The sequence below is a fragment of the Cyprinus carpio genome, chromosome A20 (assembly GCF_018340385.1).
Source record: "Cyprinus carpio isolate SPL01 chromosome A20, ASM1834038v1, whole genome shotgun sequence".
NCBI lineage: Eukaryota > Metazoa > Chordata > Actinopteri > Cypriniformes > Cyprinidae > Cyprinus > Cyprinus carpio.
The window spans coordinates 17,531,798-17,555,914 of NC_056591.1; the positions used below are offsets into that span (position 1 = coordinate 17,531,798).

At 38.3% G+C, this 24,117-nt stretch overlaps 1 protein-coding gene across 1 annotated transcript; it reads right to left on the reverse strand.

Moving 5' to 3' along the window:
- Positions 1-1,858: 1,858 nt before the first annotated feature.
- On the reverse strand, positions 1,859-9,458 carry LOC109091998 (nuclear receptor subfamily 2 group E member 1-like). The gene is made up of 9 exons (XM_042777899.1): positions 8,642-9,458; positions 5,057-5,202; positions 4,555-4,642; positions 3,734-3,969; positions 3,458-3,604; positions 3,208-3,304; positions 2,922-3,071; positions 2,688-2,793; positions 1,859-2,549 (listed from the first exon to the last, which is right to left on the reverse strand). The coding sequence occupies exons 1-9, from the start codon at positions 8,697-8,699 to the stop codon at positions 2,387-2,389; spliced, it is 1,191 nt and encodes a 396-aa protein (XP_042633833.1). The 5' UTR covers positions 8,700-9,458; the 3' UTR covers positions 1,859-2,386.
- Positions 9,459-24,117: the final 14,659 nt, after the last annotated feature.

Consider the following 24,117-nt stretch of genomic DNA (forward strand, 5'->3'; position numbering starts at 1 on the left):
ACTATATAACAGTTGTAGTATATATAACCGAGTGTATGCTATTGTATTGTTTCTAATTGCTAAGAGCACAGCTGCTTGGCTCATGCAACCTTGGAGTTCACTCCACGTCAGAGCAGCCCATTAAAAAGGAACTGGGTTAAATTGGATTGAAAGTTGTCATTGCAATCATGTTTCTTTCTATTGTATCCTCTCTATCAAAAAATGAAGATAAAAAAATGCAATTTGGGCAAAGCCCTTGATTTGTGAAAGAGTGCTTGAAACCCGAGCTGTGCAAGGCACAGCAACTTCACTCAAGGTCTAGGGTATTGTATTGGCAATGGTTCAATATGCACTTACGTTTAGACGTGAACCTCTCTGTCCCCATTTAGTACCCTGTTTAGGGTGTAATGGACCTTTTGCAGCTTGTAGAAGGAAGTCTTAGAAACCCAAAAAGCAGATGGAGACAAAAATTTGACAGTCGTTGAAGGACAAGGCGATCAATATTCAATATTTATTCTAATATCTTAGAACAACTTTCACAAAAATTTTCACTGTACAACGAGAAATGTATTTACAGACTACAAAAACAAATCCAAGTGCTGATCATGTCTCTTTTCCAGGGTTAGTCGCTAGTCAAACAAAGGCTTTAGATGGTGACCTCTGACATGGGCCACGTATTGAGCAGAAACAGCTTTTTAAACATCAGTGAAACTACTTTTTCAGAATGGGCGCACAGAAAACTCACAATGCCAACAGAACTGTATCCAGAGGATTTCAAATGCCCTGCCGTGAACCCTAATCTTCTGTTAAAGGGATACTCCACCCAAAATTAAAATTTTGTCATCAATCAAATACCCCCATGTCGTTCCAAACCCCTAAAAGCTTCGTTTGTCTTCGGAACACAATTTAAGATATTTTGGATGAAAACCGGCCGGCCGGCCTGTGACTGTCCCACAGACTGCCAAGTAAATAACAGTGTCCAGAAAAGGTAAGAAAGTCGTCGTCAGAATACTCCATCTGCCATCAGACATGTAATCTGGGTTATATGAAGCGACAGGAACACTTTTTGTAAGCGAAGAAAACAAAAACAACGACTTTATTCATTTGTTATTTTGTCAGGGGTGTCTTTTGTTTATATTTTTTTTAAGACAATTTTGGTATGCTCTTCTGTATCATCCGCACCACAAGGATGCGCTGTTTTCTCTCAAATCAAAGCTAAATACACTTAGAAACATCCTTGTGGCGCGGATGATACAGAAAAGCATATGGTGAGACACAGAAGAGACTGTTGACAAAGGAATTGTTGAATAAAGACGTTGTTTTTGTTTTCTTCGCTTACAAAAATTGTTCCCGTCGCTTCATATAACCCAGATTGCACGTCTGATGGCAGATGGAGTATTTTGATGATGACTTTCATACCTTTTATGGACCTTGACACTGTTATTTATTTGGCAGTCTATGGGAAAGTCACAGGCCTCCCGGTTTTCATCCAAAATATCTTAAATTGTGTTCCGAAGACAAACGAAGCTTTTACGGGTTTGGAACGACATGGGGGTAAGTGATTAATGACAAAATTTTCATTTTGGGGTGGAGTATCCCTTTAAGGTCACAGGGTGTGGGTGCTGTGGTTTCCCAGTCACCTCAAAAGGTAATTATGTGATGCATCAAGTCAGTAATGACCAGTCCCGCTGCCTTTCTGCAGAGTTTAATTCCAGCCTTTCAGCATACATTTCAAGTAAACCTGATTAGCTGGTTCAAGTGTTTTGATTAAAGTTGGAGCTTCTGCTAGAAGTTAAAACAGGAATGAACTTGCTCTGCAGTTCTGACTCATGGGCCTTTGGTTTTCAGCATGTCAAAGGGACAGCGAGCTACTTCCTTGCAACATGCCTCATGGTTTTTTTTTTTTTTTTTTTTGGTTTCCTTCAAAGTTCTTCTGGACAAACGAATGATAATGGTGCTGAAATCAAAACAGCATTGGTCATAAAGGTATTGGTCGAATGGACACAAAATGTCCGGTTTTGAAATGAATGATTGTACATAACCTCACGGACACTCCATTCAAATTTATGACTACAAACTAATAATTTTGTATTTAAATCTTGATTGAACAAGAACAGATTAAGCTTGTTAAGTTACTTCCATAAACGAACTTAAATAGATTAAAAGTAAATCAATTGGAAAAGTACTGGTTAAACGTTTTTCTTTCTAAGCAGTAAGCTCAACTTTTAGAGATTCAGTCTTGTTTGTTTTATAGTTTCCCTGCATAACATCTTGACATTGGTAGAGCTTTATTCTCCAAACAAGTGCGTGAAGTATCACATTAGGGTATCTGGTATCATCCACAGCGTCCATGCGAATGCCAAGGCCAAAGATACATTTTGTTCTTTCTTTTCTCTCTCTCAGTAGCTCATATATCACTGGATTTGTACATGTCGGAGAGCAGTCGTGTGATGGGCACGTTTCCGATGGTCTTTTTGAAGAACACCTCTTCAATGGTGGATGAACCAACTGAACGTAGAGCAGGCAAGAGCAACAGCAGTTTCCCAAAGCGACACGGCTGAGTAGGGTACCTGGAACGCAACCATTCGTTTTTAAAATACTCAAAATGAAGCAGAATTCAGAAGTGTTCTCAATTTGCCGTTGTTCTCCCACAATAATTATTTCATGAGCTTTTATAGGTTCATTTTTTCAGGAAGTGTTAGCTGTACCTCGTGTGGATGTAGCTGTTTAGAGTCAACTGTGCTTCGTCCTGAAGGGCGGCAATGGCACTGGCGTTGCGAAAGCTCCTCAATTCCGAACCACTATGTGTTGGAACTGCAAGAACCGAAAAACGACAGCAGGTTTGTTCAGCTACTGTTTGGCCAGTATAGAAAGTTTATATAATTATTATTAAGGTTAATATTTCGCTTTAATATTTTGTATTTTATTTTATCCAGCCCCACCTGCTTTGAAGGTGACGATGCACTTAAGGCAAGCGAACTCGGTAGCGTCCAGTCTTAATTGTCTGAAGCGCGTCACGACCTCCTGCAGCGCCTGGATCTCTGCGATGATTTTATTTAGCCTCTGGGAATCTGTGTTCTCCGTGTTCATTCCTAATTCGTGAGAAAACGCAAAACATTACACTTGTATGCATATAACATTGGAAGTAATCGTATTTTTTACAATATGTAAACGTGACGTAAAATCGTGCGTAAATCTTAGGAGTAGGCTACATGTAGTATGGTCTACCTGAAACAGCTAGGAGAGTGCTGGAGTCCACTGGAATGGCCCACTGCGCTATGCCCAGCACGAACAGTTCCCTCCAGGCGTCTTCTAAAAGGATCAACTGCAAAAATAAATAAATAAAAAATAATTACTATAAATAAAACACCTAGCATTTGGGTGTGGTTTTACACTTGAGGGCATATATAGCATATTTAATCTGTGTTATATTAAACCTTGGCGAATAATAAGTGAAAATATTAAAATATTTGTTTACCTGGTCCGGTAGAGGAAGTGTGGAGAAGGCCGGAACGCTCTTGGCCCATTTAATGCTCATGAAGAGCAGGCGCGCGGCTGATTCGCACACGGACTCGGTCGCCACTTCATACAGGTACATGGGAGTGCCGCTAACTTCATGAGGATACAAAAGAGAATACATCATCACAGAAAATAAGCGGGGTTGTATGCATTCAGTTATGAGTTGAACTGTAAGTTTTTAATAAAATTCATATTAATTGATAAAACATTGTGTGAAGAAACACTTTCAGCCTACCTTCGGTGTGGGTTGGGCGAGTCCCACAATGGCCTGTCGTTCCGGTGTGCTTGTGACCGTGTTTAACTCCAGATTGTGAGGCTCCAGCTGCGTGACTGTAGTGAAAAACGGCGGCCCGGGGATAGACGTGGATGGAAAATGGGTCGACGAACCGTTCACCTCTTTATGCCCTCGGAAATACAGTGCCACCTGCTTTCGAATGGTTGAAGTCCTCGGTCCTCTCTCGTGCTGCACGGCTGTGGTGATGTAACGATCAGTGACATGAGAAATGAGCGTTCTCATATGATACAAAGCAGAAATCGTTTGCAAATTATTTTAGAAACGTGCCAAGTAATGTATCTGTTCTTGTATCTTCTATGACTTAATGATTTAATGAAGTTATAAATTATTTTACTTGCACACTGAAGACACAAAACACAAAAGTGTGCACAGCTTAATCATTATACTATTTATTTTCTACAAATATCTTGAATATAAATTACTTTAATTAGTATTATTAGTATTACTCCATTCGACATTTTTGATAGTTTAATTCAAAGACTGACGTCTTGTGGTACATGACCCCCCCCCCCCCCCCCCCCCCCCCCCCCCCCCCCCCCCCCCCCCCCCCCCCCCATATATATCATGTATCATTTAATAATATATATATTAAAAGTGGTTTTACAGCTTACTATTAAAAAAAAAAAAAAAAAAAAAAACTTTAATTTCTGCATCTATCAAAGTGGATTACAGGCATCATAGGCTAAAGACAAAATCATTTTCTGTTATATCTAAAATTTATCGAAGTATATAAAAAAGACAACTGTATTTACTAGACTTACCATCTTTATTCATATTCACTTCTAGACACTTTTTCAAGCGACAGGCGCGACACTGATTTCTGTGCGTCTTGTCTACTGGACAGCCGCCCTGAGGAAAAAAGGAGGAAATAATAAGGGAATACGGTAAGATTCGTTTAGCAGTAATGGCAGACAAACAGCCTCTTCTGCTATGCTCCACTGGTCTCCACTCCACAGGTATGTGGGAATGGCAGAGTAATGACGGCTATTGACTCGCTCCCCCGCCGCACGGCCAATAGTCTCATTCCCGCCTACCGCTCTCCAAATCCATCCAGTCCTGCCGGTGCGTTAGATTGGATTACACCTGTTACACTAGACGGGGCAAAGGGCCCTCAAAGGCGCGGGAGGGGGCTCACTTCTGGGATAATCTTTCAATTATGAAAATCACTAGAGGTGTAATCTAGTCCTTAGACGCGCTTGCTTAGATCAAATTAGCTGACGCTGTTATGGTTCAAACACATCGCTGTAATTGATTATAGCTCACCTGTGTGCCAGATTTGCAGACATACGTTCTGTTTCTCCGTATGCTCCTCTTGAAAAATCCCGAGCAGCCATCACACGCATAAACACCGTAGTGTTTTCCAGAACTTCGGTCTCCACACACTTTACATGGAATGTCCAGAATCCGACCTAACAGAGATGGAAAATACAGCACTTATTTAAGGGGAAAAAAGCATTGATGTCTATTTAAAAATGTTGACAAATGTTTTGTAAAATTAGAATAGCCTATTTATAAGGTTTAGATTTTTATTTTTTTTTAAATAATACTATAATAGAATAGTTATTCACTTTAACTGGACAAAATGTTTTAGAAAGCCCAGTCCACACCCTCTTTGGGGCTTTTTGCAAAGAATGGGAGCTGATTATCCTAATTAAGGCTTGAACACCCGAAAGGACGTCCGAACAAAAAGTTGGGGGTCTTAAAAGTACATAGTCTATTATTTTCACAAATTGGTATATAGGCTACGTTTAGTTAAGTTTATGATTACAATTTAGGCCGAGCTCATATTTCCACCTGGCGATAAATAGACACTAGCGAACAAAAATCGCGACGAGAATGTAACCATAGCAACAGAACGCTTCTCTTGCGCTTTCGTTCAGGTTCAATAAAGTGCGGTTCACCAACAAAACAAAAGTAGGCTACTTTTATTATTTACCACTTTATGTTAGATTTTACTTAGACGCAAAAAGCATTACTTTTGTTTGAAACGATAGTTAGCGTTTGATTTTCTGTGAAAAGTTCCCAAAATAAAAATTTCATCAGACTGCGCCTGATGATTTTCTACAGAAAAATTCTGAAAATCATTGTATAATTTACACATTTACCCTAATAATCCTGCTTAATACTGTGTTAAAGTGCACACTTTTAATGAGTCTGTCCATAGGAAGATGTAGGCTAAACCATATAGCCTAGGCCTTCGTTTAGGGCGCACTGGTGGGAAGCGTCATATCGCAGGTCCCATAAAACAATGTTCAGTTGACGCGCACAATGGCGACATTAGGGAGAGTGTTAACTTAATGATTTCCCCATTGAACCTCGTCTGACTGGCCTGGTCTCGACAAGCTGCCAACCCCGCTTCATAATGAAGCTCGACAACTGCTTTCTTCGCACCGTCTATAGGCTCGCGGATTAGGGAGTGACACGGGAGAGAATAATACGCACCAGAGCGTTTCAGCGACTCAAATGAAGTGTATGCAAATGAACTTGGAGTAGATGAAAATTGTGATTTTTCTTGTGTGTGCAGAACACTTTTTTTTCTGTATTTAAGTCTGTCAATAGAGGTAGGCTATATTTGCATGTATATGGGGGAGTCGTTTAGAGAAACGGCTATGTAATTACACTGACATATGTCCACCTGCTCATTGATTTTCCAGTGACCCGTCAAAAAGGGTAGCATGGGAATTCGGATATAAACCGATAACGACGGAGAAGGAAAACGACTTCATGCACTCTGACTTCTAAAAACAAGAAAAGAAAGAAACAAAAACTATGCTGCATTTTAATGTAAAACCACATTTCTGTCTGTGCATGCCAGATTTTCCTCGTATAGGTCCTTTCAGAGATTATAATGGTGTTTTAATACAGGTTTTTGGTGATCACTTGTAACGGGAAAGTGACTGAAGATATTCCTGTGTGTGTATCTCATTTTAAAATTTAAGAACAGTGCGAGTCTCTCAAGTAAAAGTCTTGACAACAATGTAGATTAATTGAATATTTCATTTCATATGCTTGTATTTTGCATGAATGAAAGAGAACACCTCTCTTGTGATGGAGACAACCTGTTCCTTTTTTCTTAGAGTCGTTTTGAAACTTGAAAATTGCTCCACAATTAGGCTACACTTTTTTTTCCAGATGATAAAGCGCTTGAAGCTAGAACGCCTGCATTTTAAGTGCATTTACAATATCTATTTTGATTTTTTTTTTAATGTTTCTGCGATTTTATGTCTATTTGAGAAAACTAAACCCATCAAATCAGACAGCTTTTTTCGAGTAAGTAGAAGTAAAGTCCTACTGTCCTCCATCCAGTTCAACTAGTGCTGGTCCGTTGGTAAGAAACTATGAAATGAAGGCGGATTTGTTTTAGAGAAGGGAACACGTCTTTAACTTTCCCTGTTGGGGGTCCCAGTCTGTCTCATTGTGCGCTGTAATTGTTTAAAGACATATGGCATATTCCATTACTGTAATCAGCATCAACCCTGGGACCTGCTGCACTGGATTACGTGCAGTTGTGAGAAACTCTGAACTTAATGGGCCTTCGACCACCCAAACAGTGACGCAATTTCACCCCTGAAAAACAAGTAAGTAAAACATAAATATTTTTTATGTAATAATCATGTGAATTTTTATCACCACTTGAAATCCCACCCCCATTTTACACCTGAGATCATTTTAAGAATCAAATACGTGTAAAGTGTCAGAAAGTGTTTTTCGGGTAGGCATTCATCATAATCAACGAAAAGTTTAGGCCTCAACGAAATTATTTCACTTGTTCACCGGTGCTAAATAAATAACTCCTTACAAATTTCATATTCGTACAAATTACTCATAAAATACTAGGATAGATTTAAAAATTGTGTTAAATCTAAATTATGTTCAGTTTTGTTATTTAGAAATCATTACTCATGTGCTTTAAATTGTAATTGAGTTACCTTATTTTCTTTGTCTTTCACTTGAATGAATTGTATTGCTTTTTTTCCACTTAAACTTTTAGATACTTTAACACTATTTGTTTTTTCAATTCCATTTAAGCCTAATGTAAAAAGTAAAATAGAGGCACACATTTTTTCTTTCCTTTTTACCACCAAACGCGTATTACAGGCAAATCATACTCATATTTCAAGAAATGTTTCCAGTTAGACAATTTTATCTGCAAAATAAATTGTAACTGTAAAATAATAAATTGACAGAAAACATTTATTATAGATTAATTTCACGGTACTTGCATTCCTGTTACCTTAAAATTAATTGAAAGTCAAACGAGACAGGAGCAGCCTAATAAGGTTAAACTTAGCAGATCTGCTTTGATGACATATTAAGTTTACGCATACCTTAGGGACACGTTATGATATTTTAAAACTGTACAGGCTGGTACAATATAATAAGTATTTTTTTTTTTTTTTTTTTTTGAGAATTTCAGTGTACACGCACAACTTACGCTCAACAAAGCGTAATGGGGAAATTAGGCTGTCAAAATTCTCAGCATCACTAAACGCCAGCTTATCTCAGATTTTTTGGGCTCATCAATTTAATTATGTTTTTACAATTTCACATCTATGATGTATACAAATAATGATTTATAGTGTGTTTTACCTGCTTCTAGATAATATTATTTGTTTTTGGCAGTCGTGCTATCAGTCTATGATATACGCAACAATTTGACAGCATGTAAACATTTGGATTTGCGTTTGACAGTTATGGAGTTTACGCGAATTTTGTCATCTTAACCCATAAGCAAAGATTTTACATTCACTTATTTCGTAAACAAAAAGAGACTGCGTTTTTGCTTCCCCATCACGCTATTTCTAGCAACATAAACAACTCGAAAGTAAAGAAAGACCATCTACTCACTGGATTTGACATTTAAAATATCCAGACAACCACTTGTTGAACCAGCAGGCTTGCTCATGATGAAGACCTCTGCTCCAAGAAAACTGCGTTGAAAAGTTACACTTTTCAGGCCCAATGGAGTCTTAACACTTTTGACTTGGTTTTAAAAAATTACAAGCATAAATATAACATCCGATTTGCGGTGGATTACAGGGTCCTCTGCTTTCTGATGGAGTTTTCTTTGATTGTGTCCAAGTCGCTCCTCTTTGTTTTTCAGCAAATAGAATCCAGAATTCGTCTTGACTGTTGATTGATGCGAAGGATGCAGCCCCACAGACAATATGACCAAACCGGTCCCTGCTCTCTCAGCGCCACGGAAACTTGGTGCAACTAATGGAGGAACACTGGGGCTTAAGCCAGCACTGTACTGCGCAAAAACAGCTTAAAGTACAACATGAGCTGGGAAATGCGTCTCAGCCCGGAGCCTTGGTGAGTGACTTTGTGATGTGTACCGTCAGATTAAAGGTTTGGTAATATGTATGAGATGTATTAGAGTAGGAGGGCGGGAAAGAGGGAGGGTGGGAGGAGAGCCCAACTTCCTTTGACCACTTAGCTTTTCCCTGCCTTCTGCTTCAACTCCTGCTCGCGCATGACGTCACGGGGACGAATGAAGTGATATTCCATGCACAGTGAGTCAGACACTGTCAGAGGCCAATGGTGCGCTCTATAGGAATTGATTAGGATCAGCAAGGCTTTTTAAATGACCGAATCAAACGTTTGCCACTGATTAGGAACACATTTCCATCCTCAGAGAGTTCAGTGACTTAACTGCTCCCAGACTGAAGTAAACAGTTTAAAGTATTCTATTTAAATAACCCTTAGAAACATAAGCACTTTTTCGTTTTTTGCAACGAACTTACTTTCTGTGGCGCTTTCTCGGATCCTTCCCTCGCGCGCGTGCACCTGTTGCGTTGGTAGAATGACTACAGGAAAAAGTCCCCTGTCCTCTCGCGAGCACAAATATCACAGCGTTTCACATCATCGCTCTCTCATCTTGCCAGGTTTTCACGCACGGCTTGGAAATAAGAGGATTATTTTTTGTAGGCCTAAGTGTATGTTTGTTGCATTTTAAGAGTGAATCGACAGGTAAATGTGGCTTATCTTATGGTTACTATTGAAGGCAACTAGTAAATGTAACAAATTGTTGTTGTTTTTTTAGTAAATGCGCATTTATTTGGCACTGTAATCTGTTCGACTGCAGCACGTTTTCACTACTTTTTCTCCTACTTTGATAGCCTAATCTAAATGTACAGATCGTTTGTTATATGTATAGTTCTATATTTAAAACGTATTTTTATTTTTCATTGGGGGATAGGCAACATTTACTTTCTTTGTATAGCCTGTATGTGACAAATAAAACCTTTAACCTACTTTTTGTTCCTTGCCGAGACTTTACCATCATTAATCGTAACATTTTCACTGCTTATAACTTAAACAAACCACTTGAATCAGAGACAGTTTATACATGTAGCTATAAATAAAGTTATAATATGGTTTTTACGTTTATATATTTAGATTTATCTATACTGCAATAGGGTCTATGAATATATATATATATATATATATATATATATATATATATATATATATATATATATATATATATATATATATATATATATATTTAAATTTAAATTTAAAAATTTAAATTTATGCATTTAGCAGACGCTTTTATCCAAAGCGACTTACAGTGCATTCAGGCTATCAATTTTTACCTATCATGTTCCCGGGGAATCGAACCCCCAACCTTGCCTTGAATAAATTTCACCGCAGACTCGGTTAAATTGCTTATAAAAGGAAACAAAACGGGAAATCGCTGTAAAATCAAGTGCGCGCTCTGTTTCGAGGGGACACATGCGTGCGAGTTTCCCTCGTGGACTGGGAGAATCACAAATGTACCCCTTTGAGAGCGTGCGCAATGACATCTTGACCTTAACAGCGTGCCGTGTTGTGGCCGCCGCCAGTAGACACCCATATTTTAGGTTTAATTATGAACATTCCCACGGTAGCTCGGGGCCATATGGGAGCACTAAATCTCGGTCTAAACGTGGCGAACGGGGGCGTATCTAATCGCAATTAGTGATTGTCATGTCCTCCTTTAAACGGTGTTCTCAGTGCACTGAAAAGAAATTAGGATTTTTGACAGGTGAATGACTGCACATTCAAATGTGTGTTTTTCAGGACCTTATGTGCCTGACTGAGAAAAACAGTGTCACAGTAAGATCCATATAGCTGTGGGCATCCCCAGCAAACTCTAGGCCATGAGTGATTAAATCAAAATGATTCAGAGTCTAATGGCTTATAAATATATGATATATTAGGATGATCTTATTCATGTTAAAAATGCATGCATATGATTGTGAACAAATCTGATTTGACGACTTCTGTCCCGTCTCTATTTTTCTTTCTCTTTTCCCCCTTTCTCTATCTGTGTGTTTATATGTGTGTGTGTCTCTCTGTGTGTGTGTGTCTTAGGGGTGGGGTGGGGTGGTCTGCTCGTAGTAATCTGCTTAACTCGCCCTAATCCTGTCATTCATAGATAGTCTTTACACAAACATAACCAACATCATGGTTGCCCCGGCTGCTTGCTTTCACTTTTTGTGCTTGTGACTCTCCTCTCAATAACAGTCAATGAAAATCTCTGACAAAGAACCATCTGATTGTGTATCTAGTTGTTGGCTTGACAGAATCAGTATGCAACTGCTTACTTAGCCCTTAAAGTGGAGAGGGACAGCAACACCATCTCTTATACTTAACCACACCTGTAACAGCGTGTTGGAGATGTTGCAAAATACTTTTTCTGTGATGGCACTTTGTTCTGAGATGAACACATCAGAATCGATCCAGAAAAAAAGATGCAGGTTGCTGATAACCAGAGGACTAAAAATAGTTAAGCGTTTCTGTTCCTGCCTTAAATACAGAGAAATTACTACAAGAATTTATCGAATCAGTATAGGAAATTAAATATATATATATATATTTTTAAATTATGAATTAATCTTTTTGAAAAAGAAACAGAATATTTTTAGCAGAAATACATTGATATTAATTATAAAAACTCCTGAGTAACATTTCAGTCAATTAGCAATGATGACATATGTTTCCTTTCTAATCATTTATTCAAGGAAAATTTGATGAAACTTTTAATTTATTTATTAAAAACTGAAAATAAATGACTAATAATTACCCCTTATTAAAAACAGTTTCATTTAAGAATTATAGTTGAAGTTTATGTCTCATAGATCATTGTTAAGAGTGCCGTGCTTACAAAACGCTCTCTTGAACCATGCATGTCCATCCATATGTGTATGGTGTATAGAATATTTCTTTCTGATGGAAATATTACTGTTAAGTGATTACAGTATATGTTTATATGTATGTGGGCATTTATTACGCTTGTGCATTTTTAATTCTATTTTTTCACTTTCCTAATTTTGTGTATAAAACAATTCAATGCTTGCATTATACCTTGAGATGTCTATTTGTTTTTTAAATAATAATAATAATAATAATAATAATAAAGAAATATTACTGTTAAACTGTTTTGTATTTACATCTAGAATTCTTTTATTTTTAGACTGTTTGAATACTCAAAAGAAATAAATTCGCACTCAAGAGAGAAGTTTTTTTTGTGTGATATTTTGTTTTATTTATTTATTTATTTTTTACTTGTGTAAGCCTTTGCAGTATTCATGTCAGCCCGCACCTTACATGAGGTTAGACCGTCATGCATGCATTTCTCTACATACCTGAATATAGTATTTTTCCCATTATGCTGCCTGCATTTCGAAAATGATAATAGTAATGAAGGCCTAACACAACCTCGCCCTGTCTAACTGGCAGGTCGATGGACGCTTTCTGACAAATCTATTTGGGGCAAATTGTCAGTGAGAAACTTCCGCCTGAGCTGGCCCGGACAAAACTGGCTGTTGGACGGACTAAATCCTACTGCAGGAGGGTCGGGACAATAGACTCTGAATGTGTTGATGTGCTGGCAGTGGCTTGGGCCTGACAATGGCCGGATTAATTGGTCCCTTGGCTGACTGATTTGAGATGGCTTCACTCGGGTCCTCTCCATGGGGAGCCCCATTGTCCTTCTCCTGATTCCCACTTTTCACAAACTCCAAACAAAAGTCAATTTCTTTCTCAAGGGGGTTTGGGAGAAGAGGAGAAATATCGAGACCTCGTGGTTCAGCTTCGCGAGAGGTGACTTTAAGAGAGCTCCTTTCTCCCCTCATCGTCTAAGTTTTTAAATGGATGACTTAACTCATTCCGTTTCCCTTTCTGCCTGCCCTCCCTCTCTTTAAGGCCCAGAGCTCCTCCTGAGACTTAGAGGTGTTATCGTCAGTGGGACAGGAGAGAGGTTGTCGTCCTGTATGCGGAGAGGATCTGAGGCACCTGTTGAGAGTGCTGGCAGGCCGAGCCGAAGAGCTCGCTCTCATTAATATTAAAACATCAGAGATGCCATCATGTTGCTGCGCTGAAATTGGTCTGATGTTGTCCCCCCTCCCGTCCCGGCTCCCTGGGGACCGACTCTCTGCTTCCACAGTCAATCATGAAGGGCACCCCCTCTATCCTCTCTCACTGCCTGTCTCTTTTTTCTGTCCTCTCATTATCATTCTGCTTTTTTGAAAGACCTCGTTAACAAATTATGACAGCTGGCTAAAGAGGCTTTAGCCGTTCACACCATTTCAGCAAACAGTTTAGGGGCACGATATGACAAACTTTATTGTGCTGTGACATTTTGTGACAACTCTCTTCTATTTGTTTGCACACTCTTATTTGTCTCTTCAGGTGACGGCTTATCAATGGCATATTTCACAGAAATAATTTGCCTGCCAAAGCCCATCACATCATTTAATGGCTTTAATGTGATATATGGTATGATTTATTTTATATTTTTGACTTGTGATTTTAGTTATCATATTTGCAGTAACACTAACACTATTTTATAATAGATAAAATTTTATGATTGATAAACATATATATATATATATATATTAATCTATATATATATATATATATATATAAATGGTTAAAATAATATTTGTATTATATAGTAATTTGTTTAACATTAATCTTGGTCAAATCACCTTTATTTCTGTAGTGCTTTATACAATACAAATTGTGTCAAAGAAGCTTGGTAATACTTTACAATATAGTCCTGTTAGTTAATGTTTGTTAAAGCATTAATTAATGCAACTAAATCAGCAATACATTTGTTATGGTAACTATTAATATTTAACATTAAATAAAAATACAACAGTTTATTTTTAGTTCCGCTCCATTAGATAATATGAACAAATACAACTTTTGATTTTAATGATTTTTTTTTAATTATTATTGTTAGATCATGTTAACTAATGTAGTTAATCAATGTTAACAAATGAAACCTTATTGTAAAGTGTTACCAAAATCAAGTAAAAAGTGCTTTCCTACTATCTAATAAGTATGTAAAGCTGTCCAGCAACAATTATTTAACATAAAAAACAAATACAAGAAAAATATTTTAGAGATTTTGATAATTTACTACATTTTTCAAGTTCACTTCTGCTACTTTGTTTTATTTTGACATACATGCAATGCAGTGTTCAGCTACTGAATAAATATAGGAAGAGAAGAAAAATAACAATTCAAATGAAAACATATATGTAATGTATGTGTTTATTTATTTTTAACCTGTCAAAAAGAAAAATCATTATTATCTATTATAATCCTCTTGTCTTGGGAATTTCATTTATTCATGTCCACCAATTTTGAAAATGATTATTATGTAATATATTTAACTGACGTTAACAACTAATTACGTTAAAAAATGGTTTGAAAAATAGCTTATTATTTTATTGTATATGATCATATATTTATTTTACACTAGTGAAGGTTGGGTCATTGGGCCACCCAATTACAGTAAAGGTCCCAGAGAGCAGAAATAGCTGATGTTATGATGCTGAAGCTGGCCTCAGAGACTGTGGGAAGATCACACCCTGCTCATTACATGAGGAGGCTTCGTTTTTGGGATCAGACAGAGCGAGTAGAGGGAGGGGAAGGGAGATGATATTGGAGCTGGGGTGGGTTGGAGGGGGGCGTTTTTATGTGTAACTGATGGATTCATTGTTTTCCCAAAGAGTGATTTGTGTTGATGTTCTGTTGATTCTCCATGATCGGCTTTTTCTTCATTAAGCATAAATTGCATCAGCTGCTAAGACTGATTCCATTGTAGATGGCCTATTTGACGGAGAAAAGGCTATAGGCCACGTTCAGATTTCAAACTTCGAATTTCTAGTCTTCCTAGTAAGAAATGCTAATCATACAGTTGCCAGACAGACCAGAAAGGTTTTCCTCCCCATACTCGGACTTTCTCAAAAGGTTCAAACACAAATGGTACACAGAAGACTGGCCCTTGCCCCTCACTCCTTAGACCCCAAACTATCATTCATAACCTTTCTGCATCTTTCCGAAAAGGAGGAGAGGAGAGAGGGAGGGGAGAGGAGGACTGTGGGGAGGACCATGAACGCTTATTTAAAAAGACTTCCTTTATTGGACCATGTGCAGGCAGTTCACTCACAAAGGCCTTAAATAGGATATTTTCTGTTCCCTATAGTTGCTTTCCCTTTTAAGTGCCGAGGCAAAAAAAGTAAGTTTACAACTCCTCTCACAATGAAGCTCTTCACTCCCAGGTTGCTGAGACCCGGGCTGACCTGGGAAAGTTAATTAGGAGGCCAACAATGAGCGAGCCCGAGCAAAATACCTCGCCTCTCCTCCAGCCAAAGATGTCATCCATTAATTAGGCAAATCTTTAAGGTGGGCTTATTGAATTTACAGAAAGGCCGCAGTTTGGGCGGGCCGCGTTTTTTGATCAGGCCCTCGCCTCAAACAATGCCTTCTCCTGGTTAAGGAAAAAGGGAGGGGATTGGTGGAAGCAGAGGAGGAAGAGAAAGAGAAGGAGGGGAAAAAAGGAGAGGTAGAGAAAGAAATGTATGGCTTGCAGTGGCTCAATGGGAATAAGGATGGGGAGATTCACAGGGGCTTGGTGGGGCATGCTTCAGCGATGATGTCATGCAAAGGCAACCTGGGGGCTTGGGAAGAGTGGAAAAGAGTGTTTTGGGGGGGCCTCTCAAAGTTAACATGGCTGCATCTGGGCCAAAGCCTTCTCTCTAAAGAAGCAAAATGCATACGCACCCCTGCTGATCAGAGCAGGTTACACCTGGCATCTGCGTTCCACCATGGGCGGATTTGCCTCAGTGTGTTACCGTGATCAATTAATGAACGGTTATGCATTTAGTTTCAGATCAATATTAGTGTCGGTATTATATTTTGTATTGTCATATTCCAGAACAACTGTTGGCATGACAGTCCATCATATTTGTCTTGTTTGTGGCTATTACAATTTCATATGGCTCTAACAAAGGCTTCTGCATAATCACATCATGAAACTGAAAAAAAATATATATATAAATAAATATGAACAAAGACAAGTTTCCATTTGTCAATATGTTTTCAGCAAATATTTTTAGTAAAAATAATTGCATAATATTACTCCTGATATTTTTTTACAGAAAAAGACTCAAGATGCAGTAAAAACTTATCTTACCATAAATGGTGCAAATGGATTAACATTACATGCATTTTCAAGATATTGTCAAATTTATATTTTTTACAAGTACAAACTATAAATTATCGGTGTAAAACAGTAAATTTAATTTTAATAAATATACAATTGCAGTGAAAGGATATCCCCAGAAGTCTCTGCATGACAAGAGACATCTGATTTTATAAAAATAAGTTAGTTAGTTCTCATTTTTGTTATAAGTAATAAGTATTTTGTGTAACATTTTCTATTATTTAGTTAATAGATAATACCATCTGTATTGTCCATGTTTTATAAACTTGATTTATTATGTGGCTTTCTATTTTACCACCTCTATTATCCTGGTGGTTATCAGTACATTTTAAGGTAAAAGCACATTTTCATAGTTCAAGTGCCTTGGTACATTGCCATTACATAATTTATGAAATATAAGGTTATAAGATGTAGTAAAATATACAGACACCAATATGCCATTCCATTATACCCAAAATGTATATTTGGAAAAATTTTCAGCACTTTTTACAGTATATGCAGAATATATTCTGTTGCAGAATTAGATAACAGTTGTTTAACAGTCTTCACATTGTAAGTCAAGTCTTTGAGGGAAGGCTGAAAGTGCATTAGTGATTAGATCACTTGACAATAAGAATCTCTCTGACTAACATTACATGGCACTCAAAAGGGAGATTCCTCCATGAAGTATATTGTCCTCTCCACATAAAGCCAAGCTGCTCTTATTATTTGATTATGACTGCTATAATTCACCAAGCAAAGCTTCATATTGGATTTAATCTTTGTGGGATTTGGTCAGCGTGCTGAGATCCAGTTCTTTAGGAATGTCATTGATTCTGGAATTCCAGTCTTCTCAAACTGAGCACTGGTGTGGTAAAAGCTAATGCTGACACTTGTACGCAGGCAAGCAGTATAGTGAGTATAAAGCTTGGTAGGGGGAGGCTGGGTATCTTTCTGTCCTCCTCTTTGACATGACTGGTCTTTGAGGGAAAAAAAAGGTTCCCTTGAAGGCCATACCCCTCCTCTCCTAGTTCATGCCGCTTTAAGGGCACTGACTGGGCTGAGCACTACCTCCCTAAAATACACCCTCCCCCTGGCCGTCCTAATCGGAGGGGTGGATCTATGTGTTTTGTTGCTTGTCAAAAACAATCACTCTTCGGGCCATTACAGTTGCTGCACGTCCTCCTTTAATTGGTGTAACGCACGAAGGAATGAAAGAGAGGGCGGCCCACAAAAGCCGGCCAGTGAATGAGAACCAACTCACACTGAACTGTTCTTCAGGGCAAAAAAAGTTCATAGTTGGCAACTAACAAGGAGTTGTAGGGGGGTCTTTCATTCAGCGATATCACTGGCAAAACTGTCAGCACACCAACCTTAAAAATGTATTTACATTTGTTTTATGTTGGATTAAAGGTAACATTTTGTTTCAGTCAAATGTAAATAAAAATATGATAAATGATTGAAGCATATTGTAGGGAAATTGACTAAGGCTCTTCCTGTTTAAATAAGTTTGACATTTTTAATGTTTAAAAGTATTTTTAGCAAATGATTTATGTTTTAAATCATGTACATGAGATGAGTAGCCTTTTAAAAGCAGATTTATTTTACACGAAAGGGGTCTCCTGATGGAGGTGGCCATTTTGAGATCACATGACCAGCTGAATGCCATTTGCTTCCATTATTGGACTCTTTAGGCAGTTACTTCTTTTGAATCAGTAATACTTTGTGACTGTAAAAAAAAGGATGTTCTATATAGTGTGATTTTGTATAGTAAGAATTTAATCCACATACTACATTTGCCATGTCATCATCATGTGACCTACTAGCATCAGTTGAGTCACTTCACTGTCATTCACAAATCCTTTCCTGAGGCCTCATGGTCATGAGATAGTAAAGTGTCCATTGGATGCACAACAACTGATTATGAATACTGTGTATTTGGACATATTACTCTTTTCACATACTGTTTTTAGCCTACCATATAGCAGGGAAGTATATGATTCTGTATGCATCTTTTCAGTTATAATAAAAAATAAACATGGCTGGCTTTTGCTTGTTGGTGCACCCAGGCCTCTAGGTGTCAGTATAAGCCCAAGAGGATAACATAACGCAAACATTTTTGTTCCTAGACGTAACAAAAAATGACTGAGTGACCTTTAAAATAAAATAACTAAAAGAACATTATTTTGTGTATTTGGTGTAATGAAATGTGTTTATGCGGTTTAAGGTTAAAAAACACATTATTTTCCACATACTGCCACATATTGTTTCTCCTCTGTGCATTGTTTTTTGTAATCTATGCATTTTTTTATGGATCATTTTTCTGAAAAGCGAGGTGTGCTGTGATTGGCCAGCTATCCAGCGCGTTGTGATTGGCCAAATGCCTCAAGATTGTGATGAAAATATTACACCTCTTAACATATTGTGATGCCTTGTCCGGCCGGAGCGACGAGTCATAAACATATAAACCCATTGTAAACGTGATTTCTAGTCATGTCTTCTTTTGGAAGGCAAAAACAAAGTAATTTCGCTTTCTCAACGAAACAGCATCACACACCTTGGCCTTGAGTGAGCAGAGGCCGGAGGCCTAGACTGAGCTGTGGTCTAGTGAACCGCGGCCGGCTTGAGGCGGATTCTACGAAGGAGCGTACCTTGTGCTTGCGGCAACCACATGTGACGACACCGGGCTGGACTGTGATCCACAGTGCAAAGTTGATGTATTTCCTCAGAGACCGGCACGGATCAGCCCCAACTTTTATAAAGAATATCTCTTTGGATTTGAGACTTTAGTCTTTGCAACTTTACAGATCTTCTTTATTCACCAAGAGATTGTAACACTCCAAAGAGAAAGGAAAATTTGAAATCGCATCATATGACCCCTTTAAAATGTCCATGCTGTTTTGGTAAACTCTAAACTGCTATAACTAATTTTTTTTTCCCCCAGAGAAAGCTCACTCTAACCGCCTCCTTCTCCCTCTCTGATTGGCATGTGATGGAAGTTTTATGTCCAGTTTGCTGGAGCTGAAATAAGTCAGCATCATGTCTTGTTATGAAACAAGACGTCCTTGCCTCCAGTTCCGGGTGAATGGTGCCTGGGGTGACTTGCGTGGAGTGATGGCCTCATTGTGGTGCTCCACAGAGGCGACCAACAGTGAGGAAGTCAATGCACCATTGTGTATCAAGTTCGTCAGCTACATGTTTGGTAATTATCCCGACTGTTTGTTGGAGACTTAGATCTGTGAGCCAAGCAGGCCGACAGTGGAGTACAACACCATCAACAAAGATTAACTAATTCATGAATGGTCAACATGTCTAGTTGAGGGAGACAAGCTCAAAACATCATTGATTAGTACTACTAATCAGTTCTGCAATAGCAAATTTCTATATTTTTAATAGCAAAACAACTGACAGAATCCACAATTTTATTTACAGGGCAGAAGTTGTGTTGCTAAAGCAGAACAGAAACTTTCAGCATGTGTCAAATGGCTCTGATGTATATGTTCATTATCACAGAGGTTTTATCAGCTAACATGGCATAAACCATGTCATAATGGTTAGAGCCTGGATATTGCTTTATTGTGGCTGTTCTATAGCTATACATACAAGGTTGTATATATTAATCCACACTCTCAGAAAAGAAGGTACAAAAGCTATCATTGGTTTGGGCCCCTTTCAAAAGGTACCATTTTGATATAATATGTCCATTTAAAGTACTAATATGCACCCTTTAGGGGTAAATAAGGTACAAAGGTGTTCCTTTTGTAAGGGTACTGCCCCAGTGAAAGTTAGCTGGTTTTGTATGGTTTCTAGCTACACCATCCAGGTCATTTACGGTCATTAGCTGATCTAGATGGTGGATCAGTTTGGACTAACATGAACTGGGGCCAAGATCGACCTCACAGACCAGTGATAAACTGTTCCCTCTTGACCACCAAGCTGAGTTTTTCATTTCATCAGGAAGATAGAACTAATTCTAAACAACATTCCAATTTTCCAACATTTTAGTTAAAAAATGTGTATAAAGATTTAAGATTATTTGGAATCACTCTCAGGTACAAAAGCTGTCACTGGGGTGGTACCTTTTCAAAAGATATACTTTTGCACCTGGGGGCAGTTGTGGCCTAATGGTTAGAGTTGGACTTGTAACACAAAGGTTGCGGGTTTGAGTCTCAGGTCCCCTCTCTTCCACCCTCAATACCACGACTGAGGTGAGACCATTGAGCAAGGCACCAAACTGCTCCCTGGGCGCAGCAGCAATATGGCTGCCCACTGCTCTGGGTGTGTGTTCACTACTGTGTGTGTTCACTACTGTGTTCACTAAATGGAGAATGTTGAAACTTTAAGTTAACTATGAAGCTCTGCAGGTTGCATTATCTAATTTACAAAAAGCAGCAAAAATGGATTATTACTCAGACATTATTAATCAAAACTGTCATGAGCCTAAGGCTCTTTCTTCTATCATTGACTCGGTTCTCAATCCACATGCAAAAGTTCAAATAGTATTTTATTTATGAATTGTTTGTTTGATTTTTTATTTATTTGATAAGATATCTGTTAAGTGAGACTGTCAAAATCAATATTAACACTCCCAAACCTCTCCCTTGCACTCTCATCTGGAGTGTTTTTGAACCCATCTCATTGCCTGCCCAACAAGAAATCAATGCTCAATTAAAACCAACTTTTTGCTCGTTTGATATCATTCCTTCTCGCATTTAAAAAAAACTGTTTGATACCTTGGGGCCTAGTTTTCTTGTGATTGTCAACAAATCACTTAGTTTGGGTACAATACCAGCAGACTGTTGTTGCTGCTCAAGAGTTTGCTAACACTTCTTCAGCAAAGTGTGGATTTACTTCACCAATATTACAACCAACAGCGAAGACGTATCATATACACATGGCAACAGGTACTGTTTACTAACAAGGTGACACCACCAACCACTGGCCTGGCATATGTAATACAGCGTTTTTGGCCGTTTTTGTGGATATGTAAATGCGAACCATTTTGAAAATGTTGTCGTGTATAGGCCTACATGAAACTTTTTAAAAATGCAAGGGAAAAACTTTTAAATTTTTGACTACATCGTTGTGGTGTAAACATAGCCTTAAGCAAAGAGGTGAATGTGCCTTTGCTGTCGCGGGTCCTAAACTCTGGAACAGTTCATGTTAGATCTGTTCCTACAATACAGATTTTTAAATCTTTGCTTAAAACTCATTATTTTTTCATTACTTTTAATGTCCCTTGATGATTCATTTTTAAATTTGACTTCCGTTGTTGTTCCGATTTTCTTTTGATATCTTGTTGATAATTTGTCTCAGACTTTATTTATATATTTTTATTGTTTTGCTTGTATTTATTTTATTTGATGTTGTAAAGCACATTGGTCAGCGGCTGTTGTTTTAATAGTGCTACATAAGTAAATTAAACTTGAATCTTGAATATAGGTACAAAAGTATAGCTTTTGAAAAGGTCCAGTGACAGCTTTTGTACCTTTTATTGTATGCTAAAAATCTAACTTCACATTTTGCCTATGAACTATCCCACTTGGAAAAAAGAAACTGTCAATTGCAATTTCTAACTCCTTAAAAGGGTACTGTCATACAGAAATAACTGTAGCCAAGTATTACTAACTCTGTCCCACTCTTGTTTTGTTTTAGTGGGGCAACTGTAGCCTATATAATTTCCCCTTTAAATGTGGTCTGAGTTTTGTTCTGTTCTGTTTTTTTTTTTTTTTTAATATAGGACCACCATTTATAGCAAATTAGTGAGGTCCTGATATTAACGTTTTAACAAGAAAGTTAGGAGTAATTAATTAGGCTGCAGGGCTCTCTAAGCTATTTAGGGGCATCCATTCATTGAACATCGAGAGCACGTTTCTCCTGTCCAAGGACTTATCTCCTGTCCAGCTCTTCTCAGTTCACATTGCCTCTCAGAGGGCAGAATAGCCCAAGCCTTGATCCTCATCAGTTGTCATCCCCAGTTCAGGCCACTTTGGCCGCTGCTGGTGGGGAAGTCAGGCCTAATCCCTGGAAGGAATCAGGGCAAAAGAAAAGCAACAATAACCAAGTCAACCGTAAAAAATGAAAGCGAAATCTCTATTATCAGCCCCAACATTTCCCAGCGATGCAGTGAAATCAGGCTGGTTTGTCATTCGAGTCAGACACCATCTGGGGGGAGAATCTGGGGTCGCATTGGGTTGGTAGACTCACACGACGTTTAGAGAGCAATATTTCAGTGAAAGGGGGCCTCGCATTTGCAAAATCCCCCTCACATCCCGCCATAAGCATTAAATGCAGTCTGACTTTATGTTGTATAGGCAGCGCAAAACAAGAAAAGAGGCACAGTTCTCGCATAAAAGAACGCGGTTTTGGGGGATTAGGGACGGCCCAAAGGATGGAGAATAACTTCTGCATAACTTTACAGCTCCTCTCTCCCCAGGTTTAGACCAAGGCTTAAAGCGCACAGTCCTCAGTTAACCCTTAACTGGTCCCTTATAATCAAGAGTCATGAATTACCAAGCCAAAGTAAAGCTATACTGAAGCGTGATATAGTCAAGCTACACTGCAGAATAAAAAGATACTGAATCGCATTTATTTTTTCATCTTATAATTTTAATATGTAATATTTATATTTCATCAAGACGTATCAAAAATCATTAATTGTCAATTAATTTATCCACCAAAGAGAGGAGACAAATGATCAAATGAATCCACATTCAGTTGTGTAGCTGTTAATCCAAACGTTTTATTTTTGTTGTAAGGTTTTAAATGCCTTAAGAACAAAATAATGATAATGTCATCACGATCACGTGCCTCATTTAGGCCTACCTCAGAAATGATCGTGAGGTTCAGATGACCCATGAAATCAATGTCTCTTGTAGTTCCTTGAAAACCTGCTTTCGTTTTAAAAAATTCATTAGGATAATCTTGAGCCACACACATTTATAATTTTCTGAATTTAAGCCAATTTATCCAGGCTCATCCCTTTGCTTAAGAGCTCTCCAGTCGATGAACATAGCCTACTTCACTTAGGCAGCCTAATTAGTGATTTTTGTCCTTGTTCAATTGCCTCTGTCTCCGTTGTGCATTCAGATGCACATGGTAATTGTAGGCCTAGGCTATACCTAAAACCTGATTCGTTTCACACTGATCAATAATCTTATTTCTTCCAGGACATGTGAGGTAACATATTAACTTAGGACTATATATTTGGGCATGTGAGGTAACACATATATATCTAAAATATTTTGGGTATTCTCAGGCAATTTTCTTTCTGGTATCTCTGTATGATTTTGTATACCACGTTCATATAGCCTAAGCTTTGCTTGCAAACTGCTGTATTCAGCTGCTGGGGGGAGGAGGGATGACTTGGATCATCCAATTTAAGGCTATCACAATAACAGAGCTGCTACACTGTAGTAGTGGAGAGCTAATGCCACAATCCCCGACATAAAACCTGCGAATTTACCCTCAGACATCAGCGCACGCAGCAGAATAGCCCTTAATGCGAGGCATTCTGAGTCCCCCATTTCCATCAGGCTCTCATGACTGCAGAATTGCCGCGGACTGCAAGTTATCAAGAGGCACTAATTTCACATTAAAGACCATTGACTGCAGTGGCTTGATTCGAGGGTTTGCGACAATTAACACAATCAGTATCGGAGCCCAGATCGTTTACCTTGACTCCGTAATTATTTTTTTGGCCGAGCGCGCTAACACATTCGCAGAATTGCGCACGGTGTCAAAAACCGAGAAGAGCGAGGATGCGGCGCGTTTTTATAAAGCCACTGTCTCCAAACACACAGAGAATAATGACACAGAAAAAGAATACAGTAGGAAA